Source organism: Mobula hypostoma, chromosome 11 (assembly GCF_963921235.1).
Source record: "Mobula hypostoma chromosome 11, sMobHyp1.1, whole genome shotgun sequence".
In the NCBI taxonomy this organism is placed as follows: domain Eukaryota; kingdom Metazoa; phylum Chordata; class Chondrichthyes; order Myliobatiformes; family Myliobatidae; genus Mobula; species Mobula hypostoma.
In genome coordinates this window covers 103,027,688-103,042,198 of record NC_086107.1, presented here as the reverse complement: position 1 = coordinate 103,042,198, position 14,511 = coordinate 103,027,688, and the positions used below count along the sequence as shown (strand labels likewise).

The following is a 14,511-nucleotide window of genomic DNA, read 5'->3' as shown; positions in this document are numbered from 1 at the left end:
CTGGGGTGGAAAATATTATTAGCATTGCCCATGACAAGCCTCAAAAAAAAGATCGTAGAGACCAAGCAGTCAAGGGAGAAAGGGGGAGGAGAAAGGCAGGTGTGAAGCTAAAGGGAGGGAGGAGGAGGGAGAATGAGAAGGAATTGCAGGAACAGCGGGGCGGGGGGGGGGAGTTAATTAAATGGCGTTATACGGCAACTCTAATGTGCAGGATGCAAGAAGCTGCAGAGAGCGACCCTGCCGAGTACATCTTGGGATGTCCTTCCCCACCACCAGTAGTATCTACAGGAGGTGCTGCCTCAAGAAACATAGAAAACCTACAGCACAATACAGGCCCTTCAGCCCACAAAGCTGTGTCGAACATGTCCTTACCTTAGAAATTACCGAGGGTTACCCCTAGCCCTCTATTTTTCTGAGCTCCATGTACCTGTCCAGGAGCCTCTTAAAAGACCCCACTGTATCCGCCTCCCCCACCATCACCGGCAGCCCATTCCATACACTCACCACTCTCTGCGTAAAAAAACTTACCCCTGACATCTCCTCTGTACCTGCTTCCAAGCACCTAAAAACTGTGCCTTTTCGTGCTAGAAATAGTTTCTAGCAGTTTAAGAATAAGGGGTAGACAATTTAGAACGGAGTTGAGGAAAATCTTTTTCACCCAGAGGGTTGTGGTTCTGTGGAATGCTCTGCCTCAGAAGGCAGTGGAGGCTAATTCTCTGGATTCTTTCAAAAAAGAGTTAGATAGAGCTCTTAAAGATAGCGGAGTGAAGGAATATGGGGAGAAGGCAGGAAAAGGGATTGTGGATGATCAGCCATGATCACAGTGAATGGCGGTGCTGGCTCGAAGGGCTGAATAGCCTACTCCTGCACCTATTGTCTATTGCTAGCCATTTCAGCCCTGGGAAAAAGCCACTGACTATCCACATTATCAATGCCTCTCATCATCTTATACACCTCTATCAGGTCACCTCCCATCCTCCGTCACTCAAGAAGACAACATCTTTCATCAAAGCACCCTACCATCAGGGCCATGCCATCTTTTAACAGCTACCTTTGGGCAGTAGGTACAGCAGTCCAATACCACCACGTTCAAGAACAACTACTTCCCTTCAACCATTCAGTTCTTGAACCAACCGCCAAATCACCACTACATTTCAGCAACATAATGACCACTTTGGATTAAAATGAACTTGTCTTTGTTCAAATTGTGTTTTCTTATAAAAACTGTGTATATTTTATGTTTACATGTCTCTGAATGTTGCTGCAAGTTTTACATTGTGTACACTCAAGCGATCACTTTATTAGGTACCTCCTGTACTTAATAAAATGGCCACTGAGTGTATGTTCGTGATCTTCTGCTGATTTTGCCCATCCACTTCAAGATTCAACGCGCCGTGCGTTCAGAGATGCTCTTCTGCACATCACTGTTGTAGTGCATGATTATTTGAGTTACTGTCACCTTCCTGTCTGCTTGAATCAATCTGGCCATTCCCCTCTGACCTGTCTCATTAATGAGGTGTTTTCACCCACAGAACTGCCGCACACTGCATGTTTTTTGCTTATTGCACCACTCTCTGTAAACTCTAGATACTAATGTGTGTGAAAATCCCAGGAGATCAGCACTTTCCATGGTCAAAGTCACTTAGATCACAGTTCTTCCCCATTTTGATGTTTGGCTTGAACTACAACTGAACTTCTTGACCATGTCTACATGCTTTTATGCATTGAGTTGCTGCCACATGATCAGTTGATAAGATATTGCATTACAAGCACTGCACAGCTGTAACTAGTAAAGTGGCCACTGAGTGTATTTGACAATAAACTGGTCTTTGATTTTGTAACCCCTCTTTGGGAGAGTGTAGGTGGAGAAAAGCAGGTTTATAGGTTCACCAGCTTGTGACAATAATTACAGTGCTTTTGGAGTATCACTTAAGCATACATTCTTCACGGAAGAGAAAAACGAATAGAAGCAACAGCAATCAGAGATGAGAAAGGAGTTTGGGAAAAAGAAGTTGAATTGAAGATACAGAATGAAGTAGTGACAAGAGAGAAAAGCAAGCAGCCGTATTCTTTTAAATAGGCACAATACCCAAGGCTGTTCTTAGGGCAGAGGAGGATTTTTCAATTACATAGCATCTCATCAAAGCATCAAAAGCCTTAAAGTCTAAATAAAGTACCTTGGCTCTTGCCAGATCCTTTTCTCCGCCGACCTGAGCCTCAATTAAGTGGTCACAGTGGATTGTAGATGGCACTGCTACCCGGGACAAGCCACTGCTGATGAACTGAAGCATGGCCATCTGGGCAGTGGCATCTTGCATCGCCACCCGATCAGGACGGAGGCGCAGGTAGGTTTTCCCGCGACCTATCGCTTGGTTAACAGGATCCTCTAAGTGACCATAAACAATCTTCTCTGAAAGTGTCAAGGGTTTGTCCAACCTAACAGAGACGACAAGACCGAATGTTACAAATATGCCATAAATATGAAAAACCATCTCAAAAAAAATTGTATGGAAAGAAATAAAATGTTTTGTATTTACAATATAGCTGCATATCTTATCTTCACACAATACTCAAGATAATCCCTCATTATTTTGCAAAAACAGCAACGCAAGACAAAGTTTGAGAATTAACTTTCAGTCTGCATTTTCAATTAAGTTATTATCTACTGCCATTATAACTGCCTGATCTTTATCCATGACAAAAACTGTTGACTCTACACTGTCAGCGACGTGCGGGTATAAATTACAGTGTAATGTGTTTATCAGGGCGTTAGAGTGGAGATACGCCTCTACCAAAGGAGGTGTAAGACACTCCTCTCCGCTAGCCTGCAGGTCACCCTTGGGCAAGGTGTAGCACCTTCTTAGCCCCCCACGCCCCTGACCAGGGTCACGTGAAGCCATTGAAGCAGGTGGTGGATGGTCATATGAGCAGCTGGTGCATTCACAAATCCTGGTTATGCTTTGGGAGGCAGGGTGGAGACATGTCTCTACCAAAGGAGGTGCAAGGCTCTCCTTCCCTCCACTAGCCTGCAGGTCACCCTTGGGCAAGGTGTAGCATCCGCTTAGTCCCCCGATCAGCATCACATGGGAGCAGGTGGTGTATGATCGTGTGTGCGGCTGGTGCACATCACAAATCCTGGTTATGTGACCATTGATGCCAGGCAATCTCTGAAGAGTATTGATAATGGCTGGGGTCACCCGTCTTGTAAAGACACCACCAGAAGCAGGCAATGACAAACCACTCCTGTAGAAAAAGTTGCCAAGAACCTCCCCGCTAACCTTTTCCCATAGTTTTGATTTTTCTTCTTCACATATATTTATGCAGTTCCTCAAAGGCCACAACAGAACTCACTTGCACCACATCTGCTGACTGTTCTGACCCATCATTATTTTATCTATTTTAATCAAATCTCTCTGTAGCCTATGCTTCTCCAAAAATATGTCCCAGCACCGCTAATCTATCCTTGTACCTGTAGTTCCTCATCCCATGAGCTATTTTCAGTATTCTCTCCAACATCGGCCTTATGTAATCAGAAATGAACACAATACTCCAGCCAAGACTATATCATGATTTATAAAGCTTTTTCATAAATTCCCTACTTTTATACTCCATGTGTCTATTGATAAAGCACAGAATTGCACATGTCTCAGTCACCTCTTAAGGTGCCCAGCTAGGTAGGACTTGGAATGTTTACTTTGGCTTGCCCCAGGGAAGTACGTCTTTCTCCACGGCCTTATTGCTTTTTTGCCAAGTCTTTGGACTTCCTTATTCTATGCATTGACCTGGTTGTGGGTGGTGGGGTGGAGGGTGCAAGCCACAATATCTAAATTTTCAGATGACTCAAAACATAGCGCAATTGTGAACTTCACGCATCTTAGCTTTGAGGACAAGATTGCAATAGTAAATAATTCAATCTGCTACAATGGGCAGGCACTTGCTAGATAAAAATTAATGCACAGAGACGTGAGGTGACGCATTTTGGCAGGAAGAATGAGGAGAGGCAATATACAGCGAAAGATCCCGTTCTCAATGATGTGCAGGAGCTCAGGGGCTGGGTGCATTGCAAATGGCTGGACACAAGTGCAATCAAAGATGCCTTTTTGTGGATTAGCCATTATGTATTGCTTTCACACATTGCAGCAAGCCCTGAGCCGTGGGGTCCGGGTATACAGCTACAAATAAGACCATAAGATGTAAGAGTAGCATTAGGCCATTTGGCCCATCGAATCTACTCCACCATTTCATCATGGCTGAAAAATGGAAAAGTGCACAAGGCAGAAGGTGTAGGAATGCACTGGAAAATAAGCTTTGATATCCCACATCTAAAACTGCTGGAATACTAAATATAAACACAGAATGCTGGAGGAACTCAGCAGGTCAGGTGACATTCTCTGTGGGTTGCTTTGGACTTCCAGCACTTGCAGACTTTCTCGTGTTGGTGATTTACTGAAGCATAATATCATTTATAACACAGGAAAGGCCACTTGGTGCTAATAGATCCATGTTTCTGCTCTAGATAGTACCTCTCTCAATCTTGAGCACATCATGTTATCCACACAGCTGAAGCTTAACATTCTAGCCAATCCCTTCAAACATCTGAAGGTACTTCCTCTTTACCTTTTGTGAACGATGTCAACGTTTTTCCGCAGCAACTCATAATTGACGTACTCACTGGGCTCGAAGCGACTCATGGCTATTTTGGCCCGCCAACACACAGCGGAGAGATGGTACCTCCGGACCCCATGGCTCAGGGCTTGCTGCAACATATGAAAACAATACGTCATGAACAGTCCTCAGAAAGGCATCTTTAATTGCACTGCGAAGTCTAGAAAGTGGTTGATTAAGGTTGCAATCTAGCCTGGCAATGAACGTCCCATGGATGTTCTATCAAATGTGTTACAACTCGATAGTTTCTGGTTTAAGATGACACTGGTGAAGCCCGGAGACTGCTTATCGGTGGCAAACATCACAAAGAAAACTACTAAACATGTTATTAATAACTATCACCATTAACAGTGGAGAGGCGAGCAGAGGCGGAGGTGAGGCATGATCAAGGCCAGCGGAAGCGGGGTCAACGCAGAATCGAGGCATGCCCGAGAGCAAGGAATGACCCGATGATTTAAGCCCTGGGACTAATTGGAATGGTCAAATTTGGGCCAAATTGCGGTGGTGGGGTCCAGGCCCAATAGCGGTTCAAGAGTGAGAAGCGGGCAGGTTCTGCCTAGTTCTGATCACTGCTCCAAAACGTTTACTCATCTCTGCACTGAAATGAGGCTGTGAATTGCTCCGGCTGCAGTAGTGCCTGGCTTCATGTCTTTGGTAAAACTTCAGTTCTGAATGCTATTTCATAACTTCTATTATTTATTTATGATTTATTTTTCTCTCTGCACATTGGGTGCTTGACAGCCTTCTTTCTTTTCTAAATGGGTTCTTTTGGGGTTTCTTTGTTTTGTGGCTTCCCATAGAAAGAAGAATCTTAAGGTTGCATAATGTACACATACTTTGGGTAATAAATGTACTTTGAACTTTGATAAAAATGGTAGGCAAGTATCCAAGAACAATATGCAGAGCTAACTGGAGACAGCAGAGAATAAATCCACTATTGACTTGCCATTACTACCTTCCAAAATGAGTGAAAAAAGCAGAAAAGCTCAGTATTTATGAGGTATTTTGTTACAGAGGACTTGAGTGACATTGTACACGAAATCACAGTCAACAAATAGATACACCTCACAATTAGGAAGGCAAATGGCTTGTTAACGTTTATTGCAAGAGGTAAAAGTTATCGGATTACTGGACCATACAAGAAAAATGATTCAAATCCAAGAAGAGAGTTTGTGAATTTGATTTTTTTCATTCTAAAAATTAAAAGTTGGTGGAATAACTATGTAGTCTCTCTGTCATGAAATGCCAACTCATTCACCCATGTCCTATGTAAATAAAATTTTTTTGTCTCTGCTCAAGGTTAGGTTGGAGATATTGAGCTTAATGTCCTTAAAGCAAAGGCTCGGGGAGATTTGACTGAGGTCACCAGGACCCTTTTGTGCCTGGATAGGATGAATAGAGAAAGGTTGCTCACATTAGCATGCATTTGTTGGACCATAGGAGCAAAATAATGGTCAAAAAACAAAAATGTGGAATTTGAAGAATTCTCTTTTTACCTGCTTGCGTAGAGAATAATGGGCCCTGTAAGTCCAACCCTACATCCCCATCATGAGGTGGAAATGGGTAAAGCCAGCAAACAGGGCTCTGGTGAAGCCGTACAGGCCAGTCCCCCATACAGTGGATGCGATGGATTACAGAAGCGTTGATGATCTCCAACCATACCATCGACTTCAGAGGATGATGGAGATGGGAGGTCATCGATGGCCGATGCTCCACTGAGGAGCTGAGGGCCCAAGAATAAGGAGAATGTAGGGAATAATGAGGCCTTTAAATACTTTGCTTTCAAGAAACAGATTCAAACAGAGCTTTCAACAAGTATAGGCACGTGGAAGAAATATGATTTGCTCAGCTGTGGAGAAATGCGGAAAAACTTGACTGTATAAGTGAACAAAACCAAAGGGCCTGATTCCTGGATATTCTGCCTGACTCCAGTGTCGCCCAAATACAGTCGACTTTTTACTGCCACAGACTTCTTAGGGAAGCTCACGATGAGCCATAAATGCAGCCTCTACCCAGGACATCCATAATCAAGCAATCCCAGATTGAAAGTGCTGAAGGAAAGGACAGTAGGATTCTAATAAACCTTCTTCCCGACACCAATGTAGATCTCAGTATCTAGAGTCAATCAACATTCTGCGTCAGGACCCCACTTCACAACCTGATGAACATCAACAACAGGAATTCTGCAGATGCTGGAAATTCAAGCAACACACATAAAAGTTGCTGGTGAACGCAGCAGGCCAGGCAGCATCTCTAGGAAGAGGTGCAGTTGACGTTTCAGGCCGAGACCCTTTGTCAGGACTAACTGAAGGAAGAGTTAGTAAGAGATTTGAAAGTGGGAGGGGGAGGGGGAGATCCAAAATGATAGGAGAAGACAGGAGGGGGAGGGATGGAGCCAAGAGCTGGACAGGTGATGGGCAAAAGGGATACGAGAGGATCATGGGACAGGAGGTCCGGGAAGAAAGACAAGGTGGGGGGGGGGAACCCAGAGGATGGGCAAGGGGTATATTCAGAGGGACAGAGAGAGAAAAAGGAGAGTGAGAGAAAGAATGTGTGTATAAAAATAAGTAACAGATGGGGTACGAGGGGGAGGTGGGCATTAGCGGAAGTTAGAGAAGTCGATGTTCATGCCATCAGGCTGGAGGCTACCCAGACGGAATATAAGGTGTTGTTCCTCCAATCTGAGTGTGGCTTCATCTTTACAGTAGAGGAGGCCGTGGATAGACATGTCAGAATGGGAATGGGATGTGGAATTCAGGGCCCAAACAGTCCTTCCAGGTGAGGCAACACTTCATCTGTGAGTCGGCTGGGGTGATATACTGCGTCCGGTGCTCCCGATGTGACCTTTTATATATTGGCGAGACCTGATGCAGACTGGGAGACCGCTTTGCTGAACACCTACGCTCTGTCCGCCAGAGAAAGCAGGATCTCCCAGTGGCTACACATTTTAATTTCACATCCCATTCCCATTCTGACATGTCTATCCACGGCCTCCTCTACTGTAAAGATGAAGCCACACTCAGGTTGGAGGAACAACACCTTATATTCCGTCTGGGTAGCCTCCAGCCTGATGGCATGAACATCGACTTCTCTAACTTCCGCTAATGCCCCACCTCCCCCTCGTACCCCATCTGTTACTTATTTTTATGCACACATTCTTTCTCTCACTCTCCTTTTTCTCTCTCTGTCCCTCTGAATATACCCCTTGCCCATCCTCTGGGTTTCCCCCCCCCCACCTTGTCTTTCTTCCCGGACCTCCTGTCCCATGATCCTCTCGTATCCCTTTTGCCTATCACCTGTCCAGCTCTCGGCTCCATCCCTCCCCCTCCTGTCTTCTCCCATCATTTTGCATCTCCCCCTCCCCCTCCCACTTTCAAATCCCTTACTCACTCTTCCTTCAGTTAGTCCTGATGAAGGGCCTCGGCCTGAAACGTCGACTGCACCTCTTCCTAGAGATGCTGCCTGGCCTGCTGCGTTCACCAGCAACTTTTATGTGTGTTACCTGATGAACATCCTTTTGTTTCTACCTGCCGACTTCCTATGGCAGATTGTTTGGCTCCAGACAACAGCATGCAGTCTCTTATGTCTCAGTCTCCAGTCTTACTCATTAACAGTTAGGCAAGGTAACAGAGGCAAGGCAACATTAGGTAAATAAAGAGTCTATCGATGGATCACATGGAATAATATCAGATGGATTGTAATCCCTCTCCTTTCCTTGGCAGAGTTGGAAAGAAGGCATAGTTTCCATGGAACCATTTCTTTGGCACAAGGTCATATCAGACAGAAGGCAGAAGCAAGCTGATATTCACAATATCCTCTGCAAGCAGATTTTTAAATAATGGGAACTTACTGCCTCTGGGACCAAAGGGCTTTGATGACCACCTGCAAAGCCACTTTTTGTAATAAGGTGGGGAGCAGTCAGCTTCCATATTTTGTCTTTAAATTCAGAAATTTTGAATTGCTTTCAACATTTTAACCAATTTTAAAGAAATTAAATCAAAGTGGTACTCCCAGCTCTAAAAAAATTTTAAAATTTTAGAGAATCAAATATAAATATAAAATTACACATAACACCCTGTTCAACTCCCAGTGAGTCTCTCAAGTAGCTGTGACCTATTCTGTCATTTACATTCCAGGCTCTCACACTCTATTCAATTGAATGGCAGAAGGGAAAAAAGACAAGTCATTTGACAAAGTTTAGGCAGAGACATAATTACAACAGGTACATTTGACCTCCAGGTTGTTCAGGTTTCTTGATCTATAAAACTGCAGTGAGTTAGTGTGTGAGAGGGAGAGGAAAATCTTGCATTACTCTCTGCCCTTGGAATCACCTCAGTTATTAGTTTACAGCCTCACGCCCAGTTTGTAACATGGCCAACTGCCTCTACTGTAAAGCCAGTCATGCACCAAGTTTCTGAAGAGATAATATGGCATTTAGTCAAGGAGCTTGACAACAAAATATTTATGAAACTCATAATGAATATTGAGCATATGAAAGGCCATAATTTACACAATAGAGAGGAGAGTACAGCACAGGAACAGGCCTATTGGTCCACAATGTTGTACCAAACTAGCTAAAAAGTAAATTGAAAACCCACAAAAATGAATCCCTCTATCTTCCTCATATTAATCTCTTAAAAGCCTTAATGTATGTCTCTTCCACCATACCAGGCAGCTCATTTCAGCCACCATTCTGAGTAAAAAACTGACCCCTCACATTCCCTTTGAACCTATCCCCTCTCACCTTCAATGTACACCTGTATTAGACATTTCAACCCTGAGAAACAGATACTCCCTGTCCACTCTATCGATGCCTCTCATAATCTAATAATCAGATCCCCCCTCAGTCTCTGCCACTCCAAAGAAAACAACCCAAGTTTGTCCAGCCTCCCATGATAGCATCCTGGTAAATCTCTTCTGCACTGAAAAAGGATCTAGTGCTTTCCTAGCGTATATAACAAGTAAACTCTTTTTGGGCTTCCAGCTGTGTATAGGTATCAATTTTTCTGACATTTCAACAGGAAACTCTGCTATTCACCCCTGAGGAGGGTGGCAGAGTTTATCATCGAAACGACGGTTAAAATCGATACCTCTACCTGGCTGGAAGCCCGAGAAGAGTTGATTCCTCTTCTGCACCTCTCCAAAGCCTCAACATCCTTCCTATAGTGGGGCGACCAGAACTGTGTACAATACTGTTTTGGCTGTCCCACAGTAATGCAATGCATTACCATAGCCAAACCAGAGTTCTATAAGGTTGCAACCTAACTTCTTGACTTTTGAACTCAATACCTCGAATAATAAAAGCAAGCATTCCTTAAGCCTTCTTAACCACCCAATCTGAAATGCTCTGCCACTTTAACATGGAAACCATTCTTTATTCTGTATAACAAATCAAGTTGCAGAGGAAAAAAACAGAAGAGAAATAATTTAAATACTGATTCTACTCCAGGGAAAGAACAACAATCCTAAAATTAATGTGTATCAAAATACATCTAACCAAAGACACAGATTGAATATTTTATAATTAGTTAAAGTTTTTCTAGAAAAAAAAATAAACAGACACATATGAAGGAAGCTAATTTACACCTGGAGCTCTGCTTTGCAAATTGTCCTTTCCATCCCTGGCCAGAAGCAGCAAGAACTGCACAACATTCACACTTGATCTAATAAACGGCAATGATGTTTCTAAATTCAGACATGCTATATTCCACCAGAGCTCAGTAGTGCAGATGCCAATAAGGCTGCTGCTCATGGACCATATCTCTACGGAGGGGAATAAATAGTCAAGGTTGCAGGCCCAAAGGGTCTCAGCCCAAAACGTCGAATGTTTATTCTCCTCCATAGATGCTGCCTGACTTGCTGAGTTCCTCCAGCATTTTGTGTGCATTGCTCGGATTTCCAGCATCTGCAGTATTCTCTTGTGTTTATGGAAGGAGGGCACACACGTGCCAGCCTACATTGGGAGATGAGTGGCAAAGAGAGTTAGCAGCTTTAACATACCCGTCCTGGGCGCAGCACATCGATGCAATCACAAGGAAGGCACGCCAGAATCTTTCTTAGGAGGTTCAGCTTGTCAGCAAACACTCTAACCGACATGCACAGGTGGATTTTTGAAAGCATCAGATGTGCAGGAACACAAGAAGCTGCAGAGAACAGTGAACAGCCCAATACATCACAGATACAACCCTTTCTACCATTGGTAGTATCTACAGGAGGTGATGCCTCAAGAAGGCAACATCCGTCGTCAAAGATCCCCACCGTATGGGCCATACCATCTTCCCACACCTACCACCAGGTAGGAAGTACAGGGCCATTCCTTCACCAACTTGATTCTTGAACTAACTGGAACAATCCTAATCACTGCGGTTTAGCAAAAGGAACTCCACTTTATTTACATTGTGCTAAAATACTCAGTGGCCATTTCAGAGTTTTAAGACTCAATAACAGTAGGCCACATCAGGATTTCCACCCCTGAAAGAGCTTATTTTAACAACAATCAATATTATTTGTGTGTATTATTAATGAATAGTTCCTTTTTAATATAAACTATTCCAGATTATTAACTGATTTTCGATTCCTGCCATGATAGGATTTTAACTCTGGCCTCTGAATCATTCGAGCAAGGGCATGGATTACCGGTCATGTAACTAACTGCTATGTCATCACTACACTGATAATGACATGTCAGTCATCCAACATCACCACCAGAACTGAAGCCAGACAATTCCCTGAGAAAGGTAGTTAAAGAGAATAATTAGTGACTTGATCTGATCAGTAAAGAAAACACTTGGCTGTAAGAAAAGGTCACAGATGGATAATCTACAATGACTCAATCACTTACCGATGCACAAAGCCTACCCAGCATGTGAATCTGTTAGTAGGAGGAAAACCTAATGGCAATCTGGATAAGTGTGCCTGCAGAAAGCATCAACAATAAACCACTCCACCAATTACCCTAAAGAGTCAGTCCTTCCAGCACAGGCGCATTATGGCTCAAAGCACTAACTTGCATCAGACGTAGGAGCAGAATCTGGCCATGTGGACCACAGGGTCAGCGCATGGCTGATCCACTTCCATCTCAGCCCCGTTCTCCTGCCTTCTCCCTGTAACCATGACTAATCAAGAACCTACCAACCTCTGCCTGATATAGACCCAATGCCCTGGCCTCCAGGCGGCTGGGTGGAGATACGTCTCTACCAATGGGTTCTAATCTGCTCCTTCCCACCACTAGCCTGCAGGTCACCCTTGGGCAAGGTGTAGCACCTGCTTAGACCGCCAGATCATGGTCACGCGAAGCCATGGGAGCAGGTGTTGGATGGTCATTTGAGCAGCCGGTGAATATCATAAGTCTGTTAATGCAACCACTAACGCCAGGCAGGTAATCTCTGTAGAGCATTGATAATGGCCGGAGGTCACCCATCTTGAAAAGACACTGCCCAGAAAAAGGCAATGGCAAAACACTTCTGTAGAAAAATTTGCCAAGAACAATCAGAGTCACCATCATCACCTACAGACCTACAGCCTGACTTGGCCTCCACAGTCACCTGGGGCAACGAATTCCACAGATTCACTGCCCTCTGGCTAAAGATATTCCTCATCCCTGTTGTAAATGGAAGTCCCTCGATTCTGAGGCTGTGCCTTCTTGTCCTAGACTCCCCTACTATAGGAAACATCCTCTCCACTCTCCATGTCCTTTCTCAGAGTCCCAAAACTGCTCACAATAGTTCAAGTGCATCCCCACCATTACCCTGTAAAACCTCAGCATTACACTCTTGCTTTTATATTCCAGTCCTCTTGAAATCAATGCCAACATTGCATTTGCCTTCCTCACCACCAACTCAACCTGCCAGTTAATTTTCAGGGAATCCTGCAAGGGGTTTGCAATACCCATGACCTTTCTCACAGGGAAGGGCAACAAGTACATGGGAATACCATTCTCTGCAAAGCTCCTACATGTCACACACCAGACTGATTTTGAAACATATCATCAGTGCTACATTGTCCATCCCATATAGCAAACAGGGAGATTTTTATCAAAAGCATTGCAGCGGGCTAAGGTGGTTCACCTTCTCAAGGGCAACATTAAATGCTGGGTTGAGCCACGACGCTCTCTAGTTTATAATGAAAACAGGTTAAGGGCTTTCACGCAAGAATAGTTAAGCGTTGACAGTTTTGCATCTAAACAGATCAACACTAGTAATCTTATTGCGTCCATTACTTAGTTACTTTTTCGAAATGCCGGGGTGAAATTGCCTCCTTAAGCCGCAAACACAATTGATAATAAAGTGTTATGGCGACGAATTGGAGGCTGTACTTTAGGCGGTCTCCACCAGAATGGAACTGCTCTGGTGTAACCTTGCTGTCACCTTGGCTCCTACGAGTAAAATAAGATCCGCTATTTCCCACATGTTTTATTATTATTATTATTTCTTTGGCGATTTTAATCCTCCTCAATTACCGAAATCCCGAAGCGGGAGTTCGAGCTAGTGAACTGTTGCCATGGAAATCCAGCAGCTCCAATCTGGGCTGTTGGAGGAACTGGTGACCCGGTACCGACCGCTGTGGTAAAAGGTCAGCGGGAGATGGTGGCGGAGGGCTTTGCAGGTCAGTTGGGCGGTGGTTCTGGTGAGTTGATTCCCCCCCCAGCCAAGCAGCTACCCCTAGCCTTTTCCGATCGCCGTTCGACCGCGCTCGTTACCTGCAGCCTGCTAGCGGTCAGGATGTACGTCGCCATTTTGTTCACTGACAAAGATGCCGCATGGATATGACGTCACAGCGCCCGCTTTAATACCCCTCCCAGGTCCTAGCCGCTAAATTAGAAATATCAATTTACAATCGCGGACTCTTCCCAATGAAAAATAAATTCAAAAAAAATCATTATTTAATTAACTATTTTAAATAAAGTCTATATCAAGCATCCAATGAAACGCGTTGCTGCAGTTGAAATTTATTAAAAATCTTACAACAATAGGTCCTTCCACCATAAGTGATACGTTTAGGAGCGTGTATTTCTGTTAAAAATCACTTTCTGTGGTCACTTTATTTTTGGAAATTGTCTTACTATAAATTTCTCTTATCTGCTGTGAATTTTTAAATAAATTATAAGAGTAGAGGTCAAAGTGCAAAGGACGGAAGGTGCTTCCGGCGGCGAGTGGCGGTTGGAGTCGCGATGGCGAAGCATCACCCAGATTTAATTTTCTGTCGGAAACAGGCCGGCGTTGGTGAGTTAGTGGATGACACTGTTGACGGGATCCCTCCCTAAGTTTCTGAGGGGTCGTACTCGGAGTTGGGAGCGGCTTCAAAAGCAGACTCGGCGCACGTGGGGACGGGGACAGTTCCGCCGTATCGTCGTCCCTCCTCCTCCCGCCCGACTCACTGGTCTTGTTTTTGCCTCAGAATAGTTTGGTTTGAGGCTGTACTTCCCCCGTCCACTACCTGCACTTACTAGATTTAGAGCCGGCAGAAGCCACTCTTCGCAGCTCCAGCCACCCAGATTCAATCCCAGACATCCCACCCTGCAAAAACTCATTTCAGGGAGGTAGCACCCCCCCCCCCCACCCCCGTCGACCTCCAAGGGTGTATGTCATACTTTATTTAGTTATTTTGTCTAATCTGTAAACCAAGTTGGGTATATGCAGCAAATATGACATTAAAATATGTGCTTATATTATCATGTTTATTCTATTACAACTTTAAGCAAGTCTACAGGGAGTTTGGCCTCATCGCGTAGGACATCAATAGCGTAGCTCCTCAGCAGCTAGCTAGCTAGTTTAAATAACGTTAGCTCTGCTGTAATGACACCTGTTAAACTCACCTCAATATGCCTTTTACATTTTAACCCACCAT

The 14,511-nt window shown here is 44.3% G+C and overlaps 2 protein-coding genes across 2 annotated transcripts in view; one reads left to right on the top strand and one right to left on the bottom strand.

Moving 5' to 3' along the window:
* aco2 (aconitase 2, mitochondrial) overlaps positions 1-13,452 on the bottom strand; it is an 85,778-nt gene extending 72,326 nt beyond the window's left edge. The window contains exons 1-3 of the mRNA XM_063062737.1: positions 13,364-13,452; positions 4,618-4,757; positions 2,178-2,436 (exon numbers count right to left, since the gene is read on the bottom strand). Coding sequence (XP_062918807.1) covers positions 2,178-2,436; positions 4,618-4,757; positions 13,364-13,399 — 435 coding nt within the window. The 5' untranslated portion in view covers positions 13,400-13,452. The remainder of the gene's footprint in view (positions 1-2,177; positions 2,437-4,617; positions 4,758-13,363) is intronic.
* Positions 13,453-13,790: 338 nt separating this feature from the next.
* Positions 13,791-14,511, top strand: part of phf5a (PHD finger protein 5A) — a 41,343-nt gene continuing 40,622 nt past the window's right edge. Inside the window, exon 1 of the mRNA XM_063062714.1 lies at positions 13,791-13,886. Coding sequence (XP_062918784.1) covers positions 13,835-13,886 — 52 coding nt within the window. The 5' untranslated portion in view covers positions 13,791-13,834. The remainder of the gene's footprint in view (positions 13,887-14,511) is intronic.